The sequence below is a fragment of the Panthera onca genome, chromosome A2, assembly GCF_046562875.1.
Source record: "Panthera onca isolate mPanOnc1 chromosome A2, mPanOnc1 haplotype 2, whole genome shotgun sequence".
NCBI classification, from domain to species: Eukaryota; Metazoa; Chordata; class Mammalia; order Carnivora; family Felidae; genus Panthera; species Panthera onca.
Window position 1 is genome coordinate 107,540,004 of NC_138340.1, and position 23,134 is coordinate 107,563,137.

General features: G+C 34.1%; 1 protein-coding gene across 12 annotated transcripts in view; it reads right to left on the reverse strand.

Annotated features, from left to right (window-relative positions):
- The window catches only part of DGKB (diacylglycerol kinase beta), a 725,288-nt gene that overhangs the window by 523,872 nt on the left and 178,282 nt on the right, over positions 1 to 23,134 (reverse strand). For all 12 annotated transcript variants that reach the window (XM_060632583.3, XM_060632585.3, XM_060632581.3 and 9 more), the window contains 3 exons: positions 14,158 to 14,207; positions 10,743 to 10,817; positions 7,307 to 7,426 (listed from right to left, as the gene is read on the reverse strand). In XM_060632583.3, coding sequence (XP_060488566.1) covers positions 7,307 to 7,426; positions 10,743 to 10,817; positions 14,158 to 14,207 — 245 coding nt within the window. The remainder of the gene's footprint in view (positions 1 to 7,306; positions 7,427 to 10,742; positions 10,818 to 14,157; positions 14,208 to 23,134) is intronic.

Sequence of the window (23,134 nt, forward strand, 5' to 3'; positions counted from 1 at the left end):
GTGTCTTGAATTTCTGCACATTTTGTAAGCAGAAGAACTGTCATTTTTTCCAGGTTATCTTTTTAAAGATATTTGAAAAACAGGTAGCCTTGGACAATAGAGATGGATCTCCCTACAGAGCAGAGGGCAGTTTTACTTACTGTCCAGTATAATAAAAATAATCTCTCTCTTCTAAGAAAAGGTTAAGCAGGTTTGTTTATTGCACATTATAAAAGATTTAGTTTCCCCGAGCCAGGGGATCCAAGCTCTGAGGCCGTGCACAGTGATTCCTTGTGACATGCTCCATCACCTGTGTGAGACTATAGGCCAAGAGAACTGGCTCAAACATGCAGCTCCTACCTCTTGCTGTGCTATAAATAAATGTCCTTTTGTTTCTGACCCAGGTGTCTCATGTCCTCTGCCAGCATACATGAAACTTGAACAAGCTAACTTGCTAATGTGCAAGTAGGGAACTTCTTAGGCCCTTCACAGTTCTGGACAATGTTTAGTTTTTTTGTTTTTTGTTTGTTTGTTTTGACAAACAAGCTCTCAACAAAAACAGTTATGCTAAGGGTGTTGTGGAGAGGACATCAGAAAACACTGGTGTTTTAATTTTCTTCCACAACTTAAGAAATAGTTTTTATAGTGGTGCCTGAGTGGCTCAGTCGGTTAAGTGCCCAACTCTTGATTTCGGCTCAGGTCATGATCCCATGGTTTCATGAGCTCAAGCCCTGTGTGGTGCTCTGCACTGAGAGTGGAGATTGAGATTCTCTCTCTGCCCCTCCCGGCTCATGCTCTCTCTGTCTCTCTCAAAATAAATAAAATAAAATAAGAAATAGTGTTTATAGTACTTTCTGAATCCAGTTCTAATTTGTTTGAGCCATGAGATTTCTAGTGTTGTTATTATATGAAAGGAACATTTTATATATTTGTTTAGCATTGCTATGTTTTTCAAACTGTCTGTATTTTAAAATTTCTGTTTCTTAAAATAAGAATAAAACATCCTGAGTGAAAAGTTTAAGTGAGGGGGTTGTTAATTTAATAGATAGATATAGATACAGATACAGATATAGATATAGATATAGACATATAGGTATAGATAGGTAGATAGAAATAACACATAGATATAGATAAAATCAGGTTAAACAAACATTCTTAAGTGAAAAGAGGAAAGAAAAAATATGGAATTTTCATATGTATTACTGTTCTTATAATCCTTGTCATTTGATTTTTAAATGAATGTCCATTACATGTGAATAAGCCTCATCTTGTTGAAGAGCACATATGGACTAAGTTAGCTGGCATTTTCCTTATCAAAAAATAAACAAGTCTGAACGTGGGTGTTCTGTCAATCAGAACACTTAGCCATGTTACAGGCTGTAACTGATGTACAAATCCGTTACCCAGACATAAAATACTTTACCAAAAAACAAATTAAATAGCTTTATAGCTCTTAACCGGATAGATACATTGCCAAAATATGCAAAGGATGAAATATGTATGTGACTTCAAGAGAAGAAATTGAAACCAGGAGCCAACTATTTCTCAGCAGTGCAAATTATACTCCAGCCCTCTGTATTTTCATGTCTTGTCTTGTTTGTCTTATTAAACTTAGTGGGGGACAGGGAGAATCTGTCCCTTATTATATTCTATCAGCCAGTAGAGCATGTCCCTAATAGTACTTCTCTTGCAAATAAATATTTATTGTCATAGAAAGGAATTCATCTTTTTAAACAAGAAATGAAGAGAAAAATCCAGAAGGCTTGATTCCTGGCCTAATATGAAAATGTGGATAAGCCATTTCACCTCTCTTCCTATTTTCCTCTCTAATAAAATGGAAACACCTACTTTCCTCTCCCAGGCTGTGGTGTGAGGTTTCATTAGACAATACCTGTGAAGTCAATTTAGCTCCTCAGAAGATTGGTGTTATATAAACAGCAAATATTATTACTATCATTGGGTTGAGTTGTAACATCCCAATGTTTTAGCCAAAAGACTTGAGAAGGATGTTTGTAGGTTTACTATACTTTGTTTCATAAAAAATCTGTTCTGTTTTTCATTACCAGACATCACTTTTAGTAGAAATTTCCTCCTGATATTTACAAAACACTGTATTTTATAAGTGAAGTGGTTCAGTTCTGTGAACTGATTATGACAGAGAACTACTTAATGAAACAGAGGCAAGTTCACACAGAGAAAGAGCCCTAAGTTCCTCCTCCCTTTTTACTCCCTAGAAGTCAAAAGGAGGTTTCAAAGGCAAGAATGCCCCTTGGAAATTTTTGGAAGCTATTTCATGACCCTAATGATTTCTAAAGTTTTAGTTTTTCCCTAAATGCATCCAAGATCACATATCATGTTCAAGTGAACTAGGGCTACTATAAATAATCTCATTTTTTCAAAAGACCTGAAGGAGAAAATTTACTAATGCCATAGCCAAAATGCCCCTAATCCCCATACCGGGCCACATCCCTGTCTGTTTCAGCTGACTTCATTTAAGACACTTTTAAGAGCAAATGTTGCAAATTAATTCCAACTCATTAAATAATAATGACCATTCAATTACCTTCCTTTTCTGCTCAAGGTCTCCAAAAAGATATAACAATATGTAAGAAAATGCTCTTTAAGACAGAAAGATGAGTTACATCAGATCTGGGCAAAGAGAATGCAGAGAGACAGTTTAAAATTCTGAGTGGAGTTGCAATCAACTGCTTATCTCCAGATCCCATTTTTAAAAGCCAGGCTCAGGACCTGCCATTCTTGGGTTCAAATGCAAATCCAAGAGCACATCACAGCACCGAGCTGGTGTCCTTGAACGACCCAACTTGGAATCTCAAGAATTGTTGCATTTATCCAGCTTCATAATTCCTTTCTAGATTGAGCAATGTATAAACAGTAGAACAACAGCTCAACCAAATTAAATTTAAAAAATAGAGTGTGAAGCATTAGTTTTCCAAATATAGCTTAGTCTATTAAGAATGCATCATCTTCGGCTCTCCATTATACTCAGAAATTTCATCAGGAAATAGACTTCATCAGAAATCAGGAGGCACACCAAGTGGTTACTTTTACTTTGCTGAGTCAGCTGAAAATATGTGTCCTAAGACATTCTGATCAACAGCAAAGTTTGAATGATGTATAGTATTTAAAGTCCAGGATTCTGAGAACACATAAAATGAAATGAAAACATATATCCACTCAAAAGCCATACATGCCAGATGTGGGCACTACAATCCAAGACTAAGAAGTTAAGGTATTCTTATCTTAAGCCACACTCCTACTTAAATGTGTATTTCTGTTTTTACGATAATATGAATTCAGGAATTTTCTTTGAAAAACCTAATAATGATCCAAGATTACAGATTTTAGGAATTGGAGCACTATGAATTATCTTGTTTATCCAAAAAAAAAAAAAAAGAATAATTGAGTTGAAAGAATATTTGAAAAGGAAAGGGATATTGTTGTCTAGTATCTTTTTATGTATCTAGAGAGAATGACTGGCTGGCACAAAAATGACCTAGTTAGTTAGTAACAGAGCCAAGGTAAAGATCAATTTGATGAAGTTCACTGCTACCGTACTATCTCTTCATTAGTCCACATGTCTTGTTGGGGTTGTCTAACTGAGCTAAATAAAAAGATATTAGATTCCTTTCTCCTAAATGAGTAAATATAAATTAATACTCTTTCTGTTTCTAATATGACAGATAAGCGACAGAATAAATCATGGGTCAGAAAACTATGGCCTGTGGGTAAAATCTGACTAGCAAGCTGTTTTTGTAAATAAGGTTTTCCTGGAACACAGCTTTGCTCTTTCCTTTACTTAGTTCCTGTGATTACTTCTGTGCCAGCCATATGGTGGAAATGAACAACTGCAACAAAGACCTTATAAATAAATGACTCTGCTTCAGGTATAATAAAAATCACAAGTGCCACCCAAACTCTCAGTTTTCCTTCAGATGTAACAGACTGTACCATTTCATACTGGGTTTGCTAAGTTTCATGGCCTTCTTTTTTTTTTTAATTTTTAATTTTTTTTTACATTTATTCATTTTTGAGAGACAGAGAGAGACAGAGCACAAGCGGGGGAGGGACAGAGAGAGAGGGAGACACAGAATCCGAAGCAGGCTCCAGGCTCTGAGCTGTCAGCACAGAGCCTGATGCGTGACTCGAACTCAAAAGCGGTGAGATCATGACCTAAGCCGAAGTCAGATGCTTAACTAACTGAGCCACCCAGGTGCCCCTCATGGACTTCTTATAATAGAAAAGAAATGACTCTTACTCTCTAGCATTTGATATAGAATCAGGTTCTGATAAACTACATTTGTGATTTTGCTGCCAAAACAGATAGTACTTGAAATAGAGTAAATATTTAAAGTCTATTGATGGAGAAAAATAAACTACCATGAAATCACAACTGTTCTGCTTTGCATTAGAAGTAAGGATTTCTCTCCCAGGACAATGTTCTTATCTGTGTAATTTGGCTAGTACACCACAGAAACTTTCAAATGCACTGTGGTATTTAACAAGCACTATCAATTAGAATCTACTCTCTGAGCTCATAATTGACAGAAGACAAGAATGTATAGGACAACATAACAAGACTGGCTGCACAATAAATGGCTGGATTCAACCTAAAGCTTCTAGATTTCCAATTTGATTAGCAAAAGGGGGGGGTTGGGGGGTGGAAGGGGGAAATGGCATCATGAATCAAATTCTCTACAGGTAATAACATAACACATTAACTGCCTACAGAAAAGGAAATAAATCTCAATTACTAAAAAAAGGCCCTCATCACTCAGTTGTCATTGTGTCATTCCTGCTTTGTATAACACTTTCCATGCTTCGGAATTAAAAAGCTGTTTCTAACAAATAAATGCTCTGTTTTGTGATCATAATTACATGGCTTATACATTTTATTAAAAGACAATTTAAAACATTATTGGCTTATTCTTTTTTAAAAAAGCAAAGGAAAAGGGATATTACTCTCAGAATTCTTTATAGAGGAAAAATTCCATCTCCTATTTAAGTTGATCAGTAAATGTTAAACGATGTAGCCACGCCATCTAGTGGCTTTTACTGGAAACACAATTTTGGAACATAGGTCTGGTTACTACTTTGAAACCCTAAATGGATTTCTCCTGTTAAACTCCAAAAACATCTCATATTACTAAAAACACAAAATATAAATTTAAGAACATGATTATAAAGTATATTAGGTATGCTTAGCCTGATAGAAATTCATGACAAAGAATTTTCATTCAGTTGAAATAAATTTACTGCTACATTAGAAACTGATGAAGTATTGTATTTGTTTAAAATAATTTGAATTAAATCTATCAGGACTTTGTGGATTGTATTTACCCATGCTATTTTCACAACCTTATAAATAATATATGTATATATATATATATATATATATATATATAAAATCATAAAAAATCTAAACAACTGTTTCCTTAGAAGAACATCATTTCAAAATCTTTATGTAATATTTTAAAAATAGATGACTAAGTGTGCATTTCTGCGTTTTGCTGTCCAGCATACCAAATAGTGTACTTACTCATTCCCATACATTCTCTCATACTAAAATTTCCATAAATATTTAGAATAAATGTAATTGTAGCTTTAAAAATATAAAATTCTCTTTGAGGGAAATGTTATTATCAGAACTTCTTGACTAGCATATGACAACTTTTTCTGTTTAAAGAATACCTTACTCCTTAAAATGTTAACTTTTGTTAATTTTCTTTTTGTTTTCTCCTGATATATTTACATATAGTTTAATCAGGTGTATTAAACAATTAAACAAATATTTAAAATATAGAGATATACAACAGGTTCTTACCAAAAGATATCAGGTTATGTATTGTATGAGAACATCAGATATAAGAAAAAACTCCCTCATTAATTTTCAAAATGTAGAAATATATATCTATTAACAATAAGATCTACTTTGTTTTAATATATTATTTACTTTAAGGATAACTTCCTTGTATATCATCTATTAGCAATTTTTCTTTGCCTTCCTATGACCATATCTAAAATCCTATGGGCCTCATGAGGGGTAAGCTTAACCTAAATGTGAAAGAATTTGAACATTCAGGTGAAAAAGAGAGAAATGCTACTTTCCTAAAGCCCACATATATATTCCCACACCCATATGTAAAAGTGTACAAACATATTTGTGTATATTCTCATAGGTCTTACAAATACAGACTGTAAGATTTCACGAGGGCTTTAAAAAATTTGGTCTCTTCTCATAAATATGGAGAACAAACAGAGGGTTACTAGAGGGTATATGGGAGGGGGGATGAGCTATATGGGTAAGGGGCATTAAGGAATCTACTCCTGAAATCATTGTTGCACTACATGCTAACTAATTAGGGTGTAAATTTTTAAAAAAATAAAATTTAAAAAAAATTTGAGTAACTCTTGAGTAACTGGTATAGTCTTGAACTGCAACATTGTCAGCTCTGGTAACAAAGAAGTATGAAAAGTTTTGGAGTCAGCAGCAAAGCAGTGGATGTGATGTTCTTGCATTTCAAAATTCTAAATATTTTATGTGTTATGGTGGTTTCCATAAGTAATGTTCTTTAAATCTTAGTATACATTTTATTATATGCACATTAGAATTAATTCTTTTTATTAATGCTACATACAAAAATCCAATAGTGACTCATTGACTTTGATTACTGAAATTGACATCAACACCCGGCAGCAAGATTCAGTTTCAAACTCACTGTTATATCCCATTCTAAACTTAGGTTCATTTATTTTCTGGCAAACCACTTTTTAATTACCACTGGAAGCAATGATATAAGAAAACTTTTGATAGGCTTAGAATGAAAAGCTGGCTGCTCTGATGATACGTAAGAAAAAATTATGTTTCATATATACTCTTAACTACCTCAGTATATAATTGGCTTCTCCAAGTATTGGTTATCAATAAAATAGATTTTCTTCATGGGGATGGTGATTATGGAATGAGAAGGAGCACCACAAGAACCACAGACTGTAATAATATTGGGGAGTTTCTTGCAGTAAATAAAATGAGAAGGTCAATATTTTTTTTCAAACTAGATCATATTTTAAATAGAGAAAAAAAGAAATTATGTATTAAATAATAAAGCAATACCTAAAATGAATCAATGTGTTTGTGGCAAGTATTAATCACAACTTATTATGACACTGCACTGTGGTATACTTATTAAAAGGTCCAGGCACTCACTACTTAATGACAGAAAATGGCCAAATCAATTTATAATCAAAATGTGTAATGGAGCACCCCACTGACTTACCACCAGGCCACCCTCTTTGTGTAAATGCTTACATTTTCCAAGCCCAGGAGCACAAGAAGGGGAATTGTTGTCATTCCTCCTTGGATCCATTCCTCCAGAGAGACTGTTCCATCATGATCATAGTCTATTTCTTCCATCATTTCATGGAGGATCTGGAGTAGAAGAGATGAGGGAAAGCTTGCAGTGAATCAATAAAATAAATTTCAAAAGAAAGAATAAAGCATTGCAATGAATTGGCTAAAACAAACTGACCAGCAACTAATTGCAGAGTAGAGATAAATATCTAGGTAAGTTGGTACAACGTTAATCCAAAAACTGTGGATATCGTGGCTTTGTTATGATTTCTGGAACTTGACCACCTATGATGTTCAACTTGTAGGAATAACTGCTTAACTTTTTAATACTTTCTCAGCGAATGATACAGCTAAAACAAGAAGGTATCTTTAATTTAAGGGTGAAAGTGGTCTTTAATTGCTTTCTCTAGATTTTTAAAATTCATGTATATGCCAGAAAATGTCTGAACAAATTAACTTCATGGCAAAGAGCTGAAGTAATTCTTTGCTAAGTGGTAAGGGGTGGAGGAATTAAGTTGCTTTTAATTGTCTATCAGAACTTAATAAATCCAAGAAGTTAAACCATCAAGTCATTTTTGATTAGGTTTCTTTTCTAAAGTTGACTTGTATAGAGTGTCTCAAAATGTTCTCTACAGTGTTTGTTGGTAATACAACTATCTCTTTTACAGTGGTAATATCAGTATTTAATCCAATGTGTTTAATAAGTATGTTAATATACTGTAAGCTTTTTCAAAGAGCATCCAGAATGTATACTAAGTATCACATAGGGGCTGTTAATATTACATTAGTAGAAAGTATATGTGTGTTCCAAACATATTACCCTTGCTTTCTGGGGAGATGAAGTATTTCCATCTAATAGCACCAAAATGCTAATACAGAAATTTTAATCGATTCAGAAAAAAAAAAAAAAAGATACACGGAGAGCATTAGAACAAAAATTTGAAAAGATGCAATAAATGAAATACTTGATATGTTGATACAGTGTTGTTTGCCTAAAAACTCCTGAATTTAGTTGATTGGTGTGGTTCCTCATGAAGTATTTGAAAATCGGGTTATTTTCCTTCATACACACCTAAAGGTAGGTATTGAGAAACAAGAGACTTTTTGGAACAAATTGTGCTGAAATAATCATTTTATTATTCTCCAAATGAAAAACAGGGGAAATTATTTAGAATTTAGCAAAAAGGTAGAAGATACTGTTAAAATCTCCTGCCCTTTGAATGTACTTTGAAGAACTAGTAGAAAGAATAAATAAGAAGAAAACTAAAACACAGAGCATTGTTTCAGGTGGTTGTACCTAACATATCTAATGTTAGAGCCTGGGTTCATTTTTTAAAAACCTTTTCCGAGGACGTCTCAATATTCCCCATTAGCTGCCATGAACCTCAAATGTTCAATTGTTTTTATTCATATGTGTAAACTTATCAGGTGTCTGACAACGTGTACAAATGTACACACTGGTTTAAAACAGGCAGAGTTGCCGAATCATTAGGCAGGATGAGGCATGCCGTTCCCCATGATGGCAAACACACTGCACAAGGTAAGTCATTTTATCTTCACTTTCTACTATTTATACTACTCACAGAGGTGACAGATTTATCAGTGTGTGCTGCAAATGACAAATAATGCCATACAGTTTATTATTTATATTTTCCAGTAGGGATCTGTCATAATTAGACGGCCCAGCCACCAACTGTTCCCTTCCTCAAATCATCCACATCTCCCTTTTACTCAAATGTACAGCCTGCCAATATTTTGGGGGAGAGAAAGCAGTAGTGTCGCCTTCAGCTTTAAAATCTAATATAAAAAACATCTTCCTTCTTTCCATGGCTCCAGTGAGGACAAGAGACTTGACTGAAAGATGTACAATATTTACAGGTATTAAGGTGAGTAGGATGGACAAAGCTGTTTTAGATGAACATAACCCCAAAGGACAAAAGAACTTAAAAGTCCCTTAATTTCAGTGAAAATAGTACTAAGATGAATCAAGCAGTATTCTTAGAATTAAATACCATTATTTTATTATTGAATATAAAAACTGCAACCTTGTTCATGATATCTGCTATGCATCATATGCACAGCATGTGTATTTCCACATCCCTCAAAAAAGAAAAACCAGTTGACTTAAAACTTGGAAACCTCAATCCCAGTAAGAATGGTGCCCTCCTTTATAGGTGACATTGCATATAATTTTGTTGTAATTTACTGGCGTTAGTTTCCAAAGCAAAGGGAATGCTATCTCAGCTCTCCTATCACATAATCATGTCATTATCATGCCGCTATAAGGCTTTTAAAATTCATATAAAATGCAAGCCATTAAAATAAATTGATGTCTATTTGCTTAACTCATTTATAATTTGCTCGACTTAGTTGGTTTCAAGAATAAACTAAAGTCAATAACATACTTATCAACTCTCCTCAAAATATTACTTGTAGCAAAAGTCACAGATTCTAATCAAGTATGTTTTAATATACATTTGAATAATGCTGTAAAAATAAGGGTTTTTTAAATTTTTTTTAACATTTTATTTATTTTTGAGACAGGGAGAGACAGAGCATGAACAGGGGAGGGTCAGAGAGAGGGAGACACAGAATCTGAAACAGGCTCCAGGCTCTGAGCTGTGAGCACAGAGCCCGACGCGGGGCTCGAACTCACGGACCGTGAGATCATGACCTGAGCCGAAGTCGGCCGCTTAACCAACTGAGCCATCCAGGCGCCCCAATAAGGTTTTTTTTAATGTTCTTACAAGCATCGTTAGATACCATTTCTTTAAACAATAGATTATAATTTTCTAGCTCTATCTTTAACCAGCTTAAGTGCTACAGGGAAGTTACTTTAACATTCTGAGGTCTCAATTCCTCATCTGTAAAATGAATAAAACAGTAGTATCTACTTCAGAGAGTTGCAAGTGTTGAATAACATATATACAGGGAATAATACAATGTCATACACAGTAAACTATCATCTTCTTGATTGAGTTCACCTTCTTTTAGAATCAATATTTAGCTATTTCCATACGAGGAAAATCATAGAGATCATGAAAAACACACATCATTTCTGACTTTTTTATGGCATGGCACAACTTTGGCAGTGTTCATCAGCAGCCTGTTTACCGACAGATATTTGAGGCCACGATTCAAATTAATTTCCATGAAGAAGAAAAGGAAAAGTTACTGTTTAGAACTCCAGAACAGCACATATACATTTTCTTGTTCAGAATCCATTTTCAGCACTGAATAGAAAGAGTAACTTAGAGTTATCAAAGGAAAATATCAAATGACAGGAGTATCTTCAAGTTCCAAAAACAAACAAACAAAACAGAACAAAACCAAACCCAAAAGACAAAGGGGTCTTTTAGAATGTAGCCAACAGTTAAACCATTCATATACCTACTGGATTCAGTTCAGTGACATCCCATTCAAGGTACTCTGCAACATGCATCATTTGACTGATGATATTTTCTAGTTCCTGGAGAGAAGAGAGTGAGAGTGAGAGGGAGAGGGAGAGGGGGAGAGAGGGGGAGAGAGAGAGAGAGAGAGAGAGAGAGAGAGAGAGAGAATGGATATGAATATAAGGTCTTCGTAAATTTTTCAAACTTTTACTTACGAGAATTGTTTTCTTTAACATGTAGCTCAAAAACTAAAGGAGTTACATGATTAATTTATACCTATTATATAAAATTTATATATATATAGTAATTTATATACACATGTAATATATCCTTTTAACAGTCTGATTAACTATACATAAAAGATGCACTTGAATACAAATTCATTTTGTACTTTGTCTAAAAATCTTCACCAGGAGAGGGCACCAACTGCACAAAAAAAGATTTTCTTCCAATAGAAGATTTTTTTAAGGAAGAAAATCTGTCTTGGGAAAGAACATCTGATCAAAGAAGAGACATGCATATTTTCACAAGATGTGATGTTTAAGTCACCAAGCATCCTGACCCTATGGCTTGGAAACAGGTGTGGAAGGATGAAGGGAAGTGTTTGAGGGCAACTGAGAAGTTTATTTTTATTCTGATACACTGAGAATGTATATTGACTGTTCTAGTCATTAAGTGGTATAATTTGCTCTGCTAGAGGTGCGTTCAAGGGTCAAAGTTTAGAGGCTAAGTACATGTAAAGTTTATTTTATGAGGAAATAGAATTTTAGTTAGAATCTTCATATTATTCTGCTCAACTGTCAACTCTGAACAGCGGCTAGTTAATACATATGACTTGACTAAACAAATTTAAACATTTGCTCATAACTATTTATTTAATGCTTTAATTGTTCCCTGTCTCCAGAATAGATTAAATATGCTTTGTAAATGCTAGTAATTTTAAATGTAGTCAATGACGTAATTAAAATTGTTGTTACAGTATAATAATGTAAAACTTTATACTTCTTATAGTATAAAAGCATAAGGTTTGAAAGCATATTAATCAACGATAACTCTACTCAATCTAATCTCTAATCTACTAATCTCAATCTCTGATCTAATATATGTACTTAACATTCATAAAGTGAAGAAGGAAATATGGTAAAAGAGGTTTTCTTTGGGAGATAATGGATCCCTATAAAAAACTGATGGAAGCTACCCTACCATTCTCTAGAAAAATGTAATCATGAAAATGTTGTTTGTGTAACACAGGTTGCCCCAGAAAAACATACAAATATGAATGTGTTTACTTAATACAGATAAGAAAAATTTTAAACTAGTGTACCTTGGAATTATAGGCTAGAATTGTGCGTGTGTGTGTGTGTGTGTGTGTGTGTGTGTTACTCTGTCTTTGCCTACATATATATGCCTTAATGGTTTAGAAAGGTTAAACGTCCCTGGATATGTTTTTAGGAACAGAAACTATTTCTAGTGGACTACTATGTAGGCATGTTTAATTGACATCAGATAAGTCAACTAACCTAAGACTCGGTTTCCTCATCAGTAAAATGACTATTCTAATCTTACCTAGTTTGTAGAGTTGCTGCAAAGAGTAAATATGCTATGATATGAAATACATTTATGTCACCTGGCATAGTGCGAGGGATCAATAAATATTAACTAGCATTATTACACATAGTGGTCATTTTTCAAAGTATCAATTTTCCTATGCCTTGCCTCCACTATGTGAAGTGTTATACCTTTACAATTCCAAGACAAATGACATCAGCATGTGCAATTTCAACCTGACAGTGAAGGCAATATACTGTTGTAGTAGGTTGTATGGAGAACACCATAGAAACAAAATTCAGACCCTTAATTACAAAACAGACTACTTGAATTATAAATAAATTTATTTATCCCCAATTCATTGTTTAATATTGTATGTATAGTTATAAATATTGTTGGAAATATACTGTATGTTAACAACAACAACAAAAATGGCCAGAGACCAAAAAACGCACTTAATTTAATTTTCAAATCAGCTGCCAAACCATGGCTAAAAGTCTAGTAAAGAAACATCTTTTTAATTTAATTAAACAGAAACATTAAATAAAACAAATTTGCATTAAAATATAATTTGTATCAATATAGTCAGAAGTGCTACAATAAGCATATGGAAATATCTAGAAAAGTCTAAACTCCTAGCTGTGAAGTGCCACCAGAAAATGAGCAAATGTATCGTGTAGCTTAATATTCCTAAATGGAAAACTGCACACTACCAGGCACTTAAAAATGATAGCATTTGAAAAACTGGAGGGACTTAAATAAGAAATCCTACAATCACAGCATCAATTTAGATGGGTGGTCATTTCCTAAATTAGGAATTATACGTTATTATCTCTCTCTGGAGAAGCTAATGTGCCATTATCGTACTCAGCATTACATAAATATGTATCCAACTTCATTGCTTTGCCTGTAGAATTCTGTTTGGTTCTGTTAGAGGGAGGTATATCAGATGATGAGAGAAACTCACTCATTATCAGAAGTAATGCTCATTTTAATCACTTTAAAAATATCAAAATATTTGTTTTTTAATGTACCTGCATACTTCAAAATTTCCACAACCTGACATTTATTATTTTATTAATATTCTTATATTTCCTTTATGGAATAGGCAATGATATAATATGAAAAATATATGATTAGGAAATATAAATGCATTATTGGATGGAACCTGAAATGGATTTTCACTTGAGGCACTGATTCGTGCAGTAAAATTAAGAATCTAACTGCTCTGAAAACTAACACTTATTTGTGTATATTACAAATAAAATAAACATTTAATTATTCATTTCAATTAAGTCATACAGAGATTGTATTTTTTTCCTATTGCTTTTTATGACTAAAATGATAAAGAATACAGTTTGCATTTATATTAGATGAGACATTTTAAAAAGGAGAGTTGGTCAAATCAATTTTTAAATATATGTATGTATTTTAACAGCATATATATGACCAAAAGACTTTAAAATGTGGCAAATGATAACATGATTGAATTGACTTTATAATTTCTTTTAATTCTACTCGTATTCTCGATAATTTCCTTAGTGTCAAACCTCAGATTTTTTTTTTTCTTTCTAGATCAATGATCTCAACTTTCTCATGTATTATTCAAACAAGGTTGGGGTCTTTTTTTATCGTCCCATGCATAAAAGTCACTTTTTTCTAGTAAAATAATTCAATAGAACAATTGTAATCCTAACAGCCTTTTCAGATCATTCTCTTTCAAAAATTCAGATGATAAAAATGCTGTGTGAGTGCATGGAAATTATATTAAGTGTGTCTTCTGTGGTAATAGCTATAAATTTATTCATTGCATTTTTCAGAACAAACTGCTTTGAAATTTTCACAGAAAATTTGAAGAAAAAAAATTACCGAGCTGTCCAGGAAGCCATTCCCATCTGTGTCATAGAGGCGAAACATAACTAGAAATAAAAGAGGTGTTGAAAAAAATATTATAGGTGAGTGAGATCAATGTTAGGATAAGACAGATTCTTCAAAATTTATTTTCTGTTGAAAGCAAATATTCAATCCTCTCCTACTCAAAGCAATTGATCTATGGGATCATTTCTCAAACTAATTTGCAAATGAATTCATCAGTTAACAAAAATATGAAATATCAGATGCAAGGTCTATCAACTTTTGTTATGTATCTAGAAAGCACTAAGAGGTACTATTCTTTGCTCATTTTTTTATTACAAGATCATTAAATGAAAACTCAAAAATGAAAGAAGGAGTTTAGACATTCAGAATGCAGATATTAAAGGGCAGAGTGAATAAGAAGAAAGATGTGATTTGGAGGTGTGTAACCCAAATTCGGAACGTGCGATCCTCTAGTACATGAGCATAGTCAAACACTGTTTTCTTCTCTGTAAAATGAGAATAACTACCCTGTCATAAAACACACTTGTGAAAGTTAAGTGAGGTGATACACATAAATGCATATCCAAAGCTGTCGGTCAGTACACAAATGTAAGCCCTTGTTTTGATTGATCCCTAAGCAGTATGGGAAAGGATTAGTGCAAAACAAGGGAATTTTTCTGACAGAGGACAACAAGACACAAAATGCATTACTACCACGGTTATAATGGTGTATTTGTTGCAGTCTGAGAGGTAGTTTCATAGGGTACCCACTCTTTGAACTAATGAGTCAGGAAAAGGGAAGTGCTGTCTCTGTGGTAGCCAGCACAGGAAAGCCAGAGGACAGTGGGTCTCAATGGCCTGAGGATTCCCTCATAAATTCACATACCACCAGGAGACCACAGAAGAGGCTGCAGGTGCCTTTTTGAGATAAACAGAGAAGACTGACACAGCTGTTAAAACAGAGGAGTGGAAGTGAGAGTTTTTGTTGGGTTTGCATAATTTCTGGGAGAATCTTGATGTCTGAGGTCTATCATATTAAATAAAGACATTGATAACAAGGGGGCATAATTATGCAATGGCCTTGATCATATATCTGTAATTATTATTTTTTGTATTTAAAAACAATCATTATACTTCACCCATCTAAGATATGATTATTTATTTATAAGATGTATAGCCGGTCTGCATACAACGAACTGGAAAAAATGCTTGCAATGTAACTATCATATACTATTTATTGTAAAACGCGAAAAGACTTTAAAGATGTTAAAATTAAGGGGAAAGTGTGTATCTATTGAATTAAGGAACATAACGTTAGGCTGGCTAATGATGTAAATATCTTTGTTTGCAAACCATGATGATTACTCTCTCTCATGTACTCAATAAATGACAAAAATTCACAAAGAAAAAAACCTGCCACAACATGGATACTAAGATTTTCGTGAAAAAAGCAGAAAATAAAAATCACTTGTTAAGCGGCAGGAATTCATTCACACATCGCCCAAAGAACGGTTTCAGTGCAGGGAACAAGGAAAAGACTTACAAAAGCCTAACTTTATTTATTTATTTATCTTTATTTATTTATTTATTTATTTATTTATTTATTTAAGTTTGTTTATTTTTTAGAAAAGTGGGGCAGACACACACACACACACACAGAAAGAGAGAGAGAGAGAGAGAGAGAGAGAGAGAGAGAGAGACTGACTCAAGTAGGCTCCCTGCTGTAAGCACAGAGCCGATTCAGAGCTGGAACTCCTAAACCGTGAGATCATGACCTGAGCGGAAGTCAGATAGCTTAATCCACCGAGGCACCAAGCCTAACTGCATTTTAGAATGAGGGGTACTGGTGACTCTATTAATCCTATCTTATTGTAGTAATCCTTATTGTAATAAATGACTATGAAACCATTTTCACATGGTCAGATATATGGAGCTCTATACTTCTTGGTAAACCCTGTTGGAAACATAACCTCAAAAATACACACACAAGTGGACTCTGTGCGGGGGTATCTGCCATTTATTTTTGGCACCGTCTGCAACTTCTATGTTCTTAAAGCCACACGTTACGAAACACAGTAACAGATGACTTGAAGGGAGAGTTTTGCACATGACGTCGGCTCTACTATTCAGAAGAAAAACCTTGTTAATCGATCAGATGCTAGTGACCCAAGAAAAAATGTGCTATACAAATTCATTCCGGTGATGTGAGGCAGGAGTAGCAGTAATCAGAGAGAGCGCATTCGGAGTCCTGGATGTGTCAGGACTGTTGGCAATGAACAGTGCTCTCCCTGTGCACGGAGCGGCAGCAATGGGATTTTTCCCCGGTCCAATTTTGTACTTAAGTTCACCACTGATCCTAGAAAAGTATCCTCCAGATCTGGTTCTCTGCCTCTACTAATGATTCTCTGTGTTCCTCGATATCATTAAAAAACAATAACCAGCTTTATTAAAAATCAAATTAATTAGGGTGCCTTGGTGGCTTGGTCGGTTGAGCGTCACACTTCGGCTCCAGTCATGATCTCGCCTTTCATGGGTTCCAGTCCTGCATCGGCTCTATGCTGTCAGCACGGAGCATGCTTAGGATGCTCTGTCCTCCTGTCTGCCATCCCCCACCCCCCCCCCCAGTGTGTTCTCTCTTTCTCTCTCTCAAAAATAAATAAACCTTACAAAAATCCTAAACATAGGATATTTTTTTAAAAGTTAAATTTAATTAATTAAAAACTAACCTGTTTTTCTGTCTTGCCCAGTGATATTGTGCACTCAACATTGGTACTTAGTTCACATCAGACATAAAGGTTAGATCAAGATAAAATTTAAGTTTAAATTGAACTTAAAAAAAATGTGACTTTAATTTTAACACTAAAGCTAAATTATAAAGCTTCTAGAAGAAAATACAGGAAAATATCTTTACAACCTTAAGGTAAGCCAATATGGACCATCAATTATTTTTTTAAAAAAAATAGGTAGGGGCACCTGGGTGGCTCAGTCGGTTAAGCGGCCGACTTCCGCTCAGGTCATGATCTCATGGTCGTGAGTTCGAGCCCTGCGTCAGGCTCTGTGCTGACCGCTCGGAGCCTGGAGCCTGTTTCAGATTCTGTGTCTCCCTCTCTCTGACCCTCCCCCATTCATGCTCTGTCTCTCTCTGTCTCAAAAATAAATTTAAAAAAAAAGTTAAAAAAATAAATAATAGGTAAATTAAGCTTCATCAGAATTAGAACTCCTGTTCATCAAAAGATAAATAAGAGAAAGAAAGGGAAAAAAAGGAAAGAAAGAAAGAAAGAAAGGAAAACGGAAAAAGAAAAATAAGAACAAAATAATCCAGCCACAAATTAAAGAACTTTTGAAAACACAGATGTCTGATAAAGGGCTTATTTCTAAAATATATTAACAAACTCTATAGCTTAGTAATAAAATGACAAACAACCCAAATAAGAGAGTCAAAAAATATTGACTCTCATGTCAGTACATGAATTGTATTGAGATACATGAATTCATGTATCTCAAAAATGGAAGATACATAAATAGTCAGTCAAAATAAAGTGTTCAAGATCATCAATCATAAACAAAATAAAAATTTAAGCCACAGAGACCACCATACACCTATTAAGAAGACTCTGGAATTCAAAAAAATTAAACGAACAAATTCAAACAAATTAAAAAAAATACTATGTCCAAATTTTCTATGTGTTCCCACTAGAGATGTTGGTCTGAAAGTTTTTTCATTATTGTCTAAAGTAGAAGTCCTGACATCTTTTGAATAATTTCTAAACACACTGACAGCGGTTAATGGTTGCTTATGAATTCTCTTTATTTCATCAAGGAAAAGGTGGAAAAATAAAAGTTCTAGTCAATAAGAATAGCAATCATATAAACAGCATGCATATATTAAACAGTAAATCTAACATACTCTAAATCTGACCAAGTCTAAATCAAGAATTTCTTCTTTCCTTCCTTCCTTCCTTCCTTCCTTCCTTCCTTCCTTCTTTCCTTCCTCCCTCCCTCCCTGCCTCTTTCTTTTTTTCTTTCTTCCTTCCTTCCTTCCTTCCTTCCTTTCTCCTTAATAAGAGAGAGAAATTCTAGGATTTTAGTTTTCAGAGACAAGTCTATTTTCCTAATTTAAAATTATACTAGTGTCATGCAAAATATGAAGTATTAAACACATTTGTCTACATTGGCTGTGTATTGAAGTGTGACTGTGGTAATAGTAATGTATGAAATAGACATAAATCAGGGTGCCTGGGTGGCTCAGGTGGTTAAGTGTCTGACTCTTGATTTTGGCTCAGGTCGTGATCTCACAGTTCTTGAGATCAAGCCCCACATCTGGCTCTGTGCTGACACTGCAGAGCCTGCTTGAGATTTTTTCCCTCTCTCGTTGTCTCCGCCACCCCCTCCACCAAAAGAAATAAATAAGCATCTAAAAAAAGAAAAAAGGAAATTGGCATGAATCAACAAGTACAAGGAAAATGTAAGAGGAAAAAAAAAAAATGGAAGCTGGAAAACACATGTTGAGTGACTTGGAACCCAGAGAATATAAACATAAGTGAAGAAGCAGCAAAGATTTGCAAAGAAAGGGTGATGAGATGGAAAATTAAGTGATAATCTTCATGAAAAGAAATTAGACCCTCAAATACTACCCTTCATACCATCCACCTAACAATATGCCAGCTCCCTACCCCAGGAGAAGAATGGACGCTCTATAGCATGCAAACCAAGAGGATGCTGAGCTCAGGCTGCTTAGGACTGTTGATGGGAGGGGCACTACACCAAAATCAGGGTGTTTATGTGAAAATCTACACATTGAATATTAAGAGTATAAGCCCCCTTCCTGATCTCCAGTGAGTCACACTTAAACCTCACCCACATACCCACCCACCCACCACACCAAGGAGTCCTTCCAAAACAAGTAATTGGGAAGGGAAAAAAAAAAAAAAAAAAAAAAACCAAACAGCAAGGCAGGGAGACAGAATAAAATCTTGTAAGAGGAAAGTTGCAATCCATAAAACGAGAAACAAATAAGAATTATGCTGAGAACAAAATGAATCCTCTGTGAAGTTAAAAGCATGACAGAAAAAGAAAACAAAGACTTATCACAGATGTAGAAGATACTACAGATGAAAAAAAAAAAAAGACATAGGAGAAAATATGTTGGAAAAGGAAAATACTGAAAAAAAAACAAATTGAAATTTCTGTCTTGGAGTATCAATATCCAAAAATAATAGTTCCAGAAAGACAGAACAAGTAAAATAATGGAGAAAGTAACTAAGAATGAAAAGATTAAAGAAAAAATGAAGGGCACAAATTTTTAAACTAGAATTTGTGGTGGAGGATTTGAAAATTCTTCAGTTGTACAGAGATAGAGAAACTAATGAAACTTTTTTAAGAGGTAGTTATTTTTTTAAAGGGCAGTTATTAAAACTATGGAAAATAAAAATTGTTTGGCTTGGTAAGTCTATATAATCTTTCCCTTTTAAAACTACATTGAATAATATTGATAAAATTAATATTCTTCTTAGAATTTAAAACTAAATTAGGCTCCAAGGTCAAGTGAATCATTGAAAAAAATATATTCTTAAAACTAACATAATAAGGATATAGATTTTTAGGTGCAAACATAATTTAAGCTCAATATTAAAATAACTCTGTCAACATGATAAGTTCCAAATGTGGGTACCTGTTACAAAGTTACAAGCTAGTTTAACCCACTTTTTTTCTATTTTTATGCTCATGCAATTTCCCTTTATATAGAAACAATTATGCACCCACACATGAATTTGGTTAAAAGATCAGGGCAAAGGCACATTATGCAATATAAGGTTCATTCTTTATATCTACAATTTTTTCTCTTCCAAAAGATTTGCAAGTTTTTAATCTATTTTCTCCTCATCATCCTACTAAATATACTCTGGTGTTATTATACTTGGGATAACATATTTTGCTAATCAAAATATTAATATTTAGTTTGTTATTAAACATTAGAAAGTATGTTTATAAAGGGCATGTAAGCTGGAATTTTTTAACTCACTTTTTTTTTTTTTTTACTTTTTTATATATTAGTAAGCTTTCAGGGCAGAGGTGAAAAAAAATAGCTGCTTGGAGTTTGTGACCTCTAATGCAATGAAGTAATATTTTCTCCTTTTTTCCTATAGAGAAACAACAAAGACAAGGAAAGGAAGCTTTTCAAAATGAAGAGCACTTATACAGTCACTCAGAAATCATGGGTGTTAGTCACAGGCAGAAAAAAACTAGTGCTATAATTAACAACCAGTCTCTCTGGGCTTTAATTTTTTTCATTGACTCTATAGGGAGAATGACTAACTGATCTTTAGGGTCTCTTCAGTGTTAAATCCAATCGTTCTAAGATTAATACTATACATGGCAATAACTTTAACATACAGGTTATTCTTCATTATTTGTGTGTCAATGATCTATTTTGTGGTTATTTTTGTATTTTGTATCTGTACTTTGTATTTCTCTTCAGTGATACGTTTTCATTAAATGTAAGCTAACAAAAATTATTCTTTAAGTCATTAACAATTTATAAATACCAATCCTAATGTAAATATAATGTGTCTTAAAAATGCAGTATAAATGAATTTAGCATCATTCCATGACTTAAATAATTCACGTTTTTTTCTCTTCTCAAACACCCATTGACTTCAACACAATTCCAATTAAGTATCATTTATTGATCATCTGTCTGTTGAAATACACACACACACACTCACACACACAGAGTAGGTGCTAGGGTAGGAAGTTACACAGCATAAGTGTACAAGCAAAATGAATCCAATTAGGAGTTGGCCAGAGAATTCATAACATGAGCTGGGCCTCAAGTGTATACTGTAGTGGATCTGATATACATTGAGAAAGAGCACTCCCAGCAAATGCACATTATAAGCTAAGGTATAAATATGAAAAAGTTTGGGTTTGTCTGGTGATTGAAAAGTAGATCTATGTGACTAGGACGTTGTCTGTGCATGTAAATGTAGGTCAAAGCTAAATGCAAGACTGGCCAACTAGGTTGGGATGAAACTGTAGAGTCAAATCAGTCTATAGCTCTAAGTTTAGGGCTTAAGTTTATGTATTTTTAATGGGGAACTGTCAAAGGGACACATTCAGAAGAAGAAGAGGAAGAAGAAAGAACATGCCTAGAAGTTGACAAGTTTTACGTAAGATGAAACAAAGTTATAGGAATTCACACCTAAAGATGATGATTAAATACGTAGGTGTTGGAAAAATGAAGCATCTGGATTAACTTAACTAGAGGAAGTTGATGATGAGAGAAACACTGAGGGCACTGTAGGCCAGCTGAAGTTTTGAGTAGAGTTATAATCTGTAGAATTATAGTTTTATTTTACTAAATCTCTGCCATCACCATATATAAGCAAATAAATTGGGTGCCCAAAACTAAGTGTCAAAGAACGACTGGCATCATAGATTATGGAGGGATGGTTTCCAAAAAAGCAGCAGGCAAATTCAGGAGGAAGGGAAATGGTTAAGAGACAAGAATACTTATTTAAATTGCACTTAACAAACATTTATGTGAACCAATAAATGTGAAGGAATTTATGTGAGCAAATATTGGTTAATTTAATCTTTATAGCAAACATATGAGATAGATATTATTATGATTCCAATTTTATAGTTGGAGAAACTAAGGCCTCAAGAGGTTTTTGTTTCACAAAATGTGCCCCAGGCAGTCATAAGTGTTAAAGCTAGGATGCATTCAGTTAGTGAAATCAAGAGTCTAGGCTTTTCAGTACTGTGCTATGCTATGTTTAAATTAAAAGTAGGAGAGGGGGAAGTTAAGTGATCATAGTCTGGGGTCAAAGTAAAATGTTAGAGCTTAAAATTTTAGAATAAAACCAGTCTTTACAAATTACAAGTCGTGTGGTATTGCAGCAGATGTGGGAGACTGAAATAAAATGGAGTTGAAATCACAGAATTCGAGGAAGGCAAAGAAACTAACAGAGGGAGATACTGAATGGCTCTCCACAAAGTATTGTATCTGACTTAAGGTGAGGAGGGCAAAACAGCTGTGGTACAATGTTCCTATTCCACACATCAGGATGGCAGGTAAGTAGCACCAACAAGGAAAGAGAAAAATGGAATTCCCCACAACCTGAACACATTTACACAAAAACACGTGCACATGCACATATACCTTCTACAGCAGCAGGTGAATAAATGCCATCTACTTGATAGGACCTCAGAATAAGCAAAGTTCTCAGTGAGAAAACATAATTGGACTAGGCAAAGTAATTTGAAGAAATGACATAATCGGTGGAAAGTTCGAGGACTTTTGTCTATTTCCTTTCAAAGAAAAAAATAATCTTTATTCTAAACATTGTGTAAATGCCTGGCAAAAAAAGACAGGTAGGAAGATGGGAGGTGATAGTAAGTGATGGATAGATTTATAAAACAGTATTTTGGGGGAAAATATCTTTTTTAGAAACATTTACAACCATGTCATTATTTTATGTAGTAACCCAGGGAAAGAAGCCTACCAAATACTGTCACCATTCAGCAGTTCTGAGAAACGGTCCTTCCTTCAGAGAAAGTGTGTGTGTGTATATGCTTCATTGGACGGAGGAATTGTATAAGCCAGTGTTCCTCAGAATGTGGTCCCTGAAGCAGCAACATCAGCACTATGTGGAGCCTTGTTATACATGAAAATTCTAAGGGCGCACACCAAGCCCGCTGAAGCACCTGCACTGAATCTGGGGCTCGGAATAAGCTGTATGTTCCTAAGTCCTACAGGTAATTCTTATGTGTGATAAAGTTTAACTTCTGGCCTAAGTGAATGTGCGTATATTCCTTTCTGTTTAGCTACTTAGAAATTAAGATCCAAGTTCAGCATTTACCAGCAAAAATGAATTATATTAGGTGCTTGCCCATATTTATTTATTGTCAACTTACTTAGTTTTTCTTTCCTCTAGTTTATATTGTGTTTAATAAGTCACAACCCTTTTGGAAATAAGTGTATGTT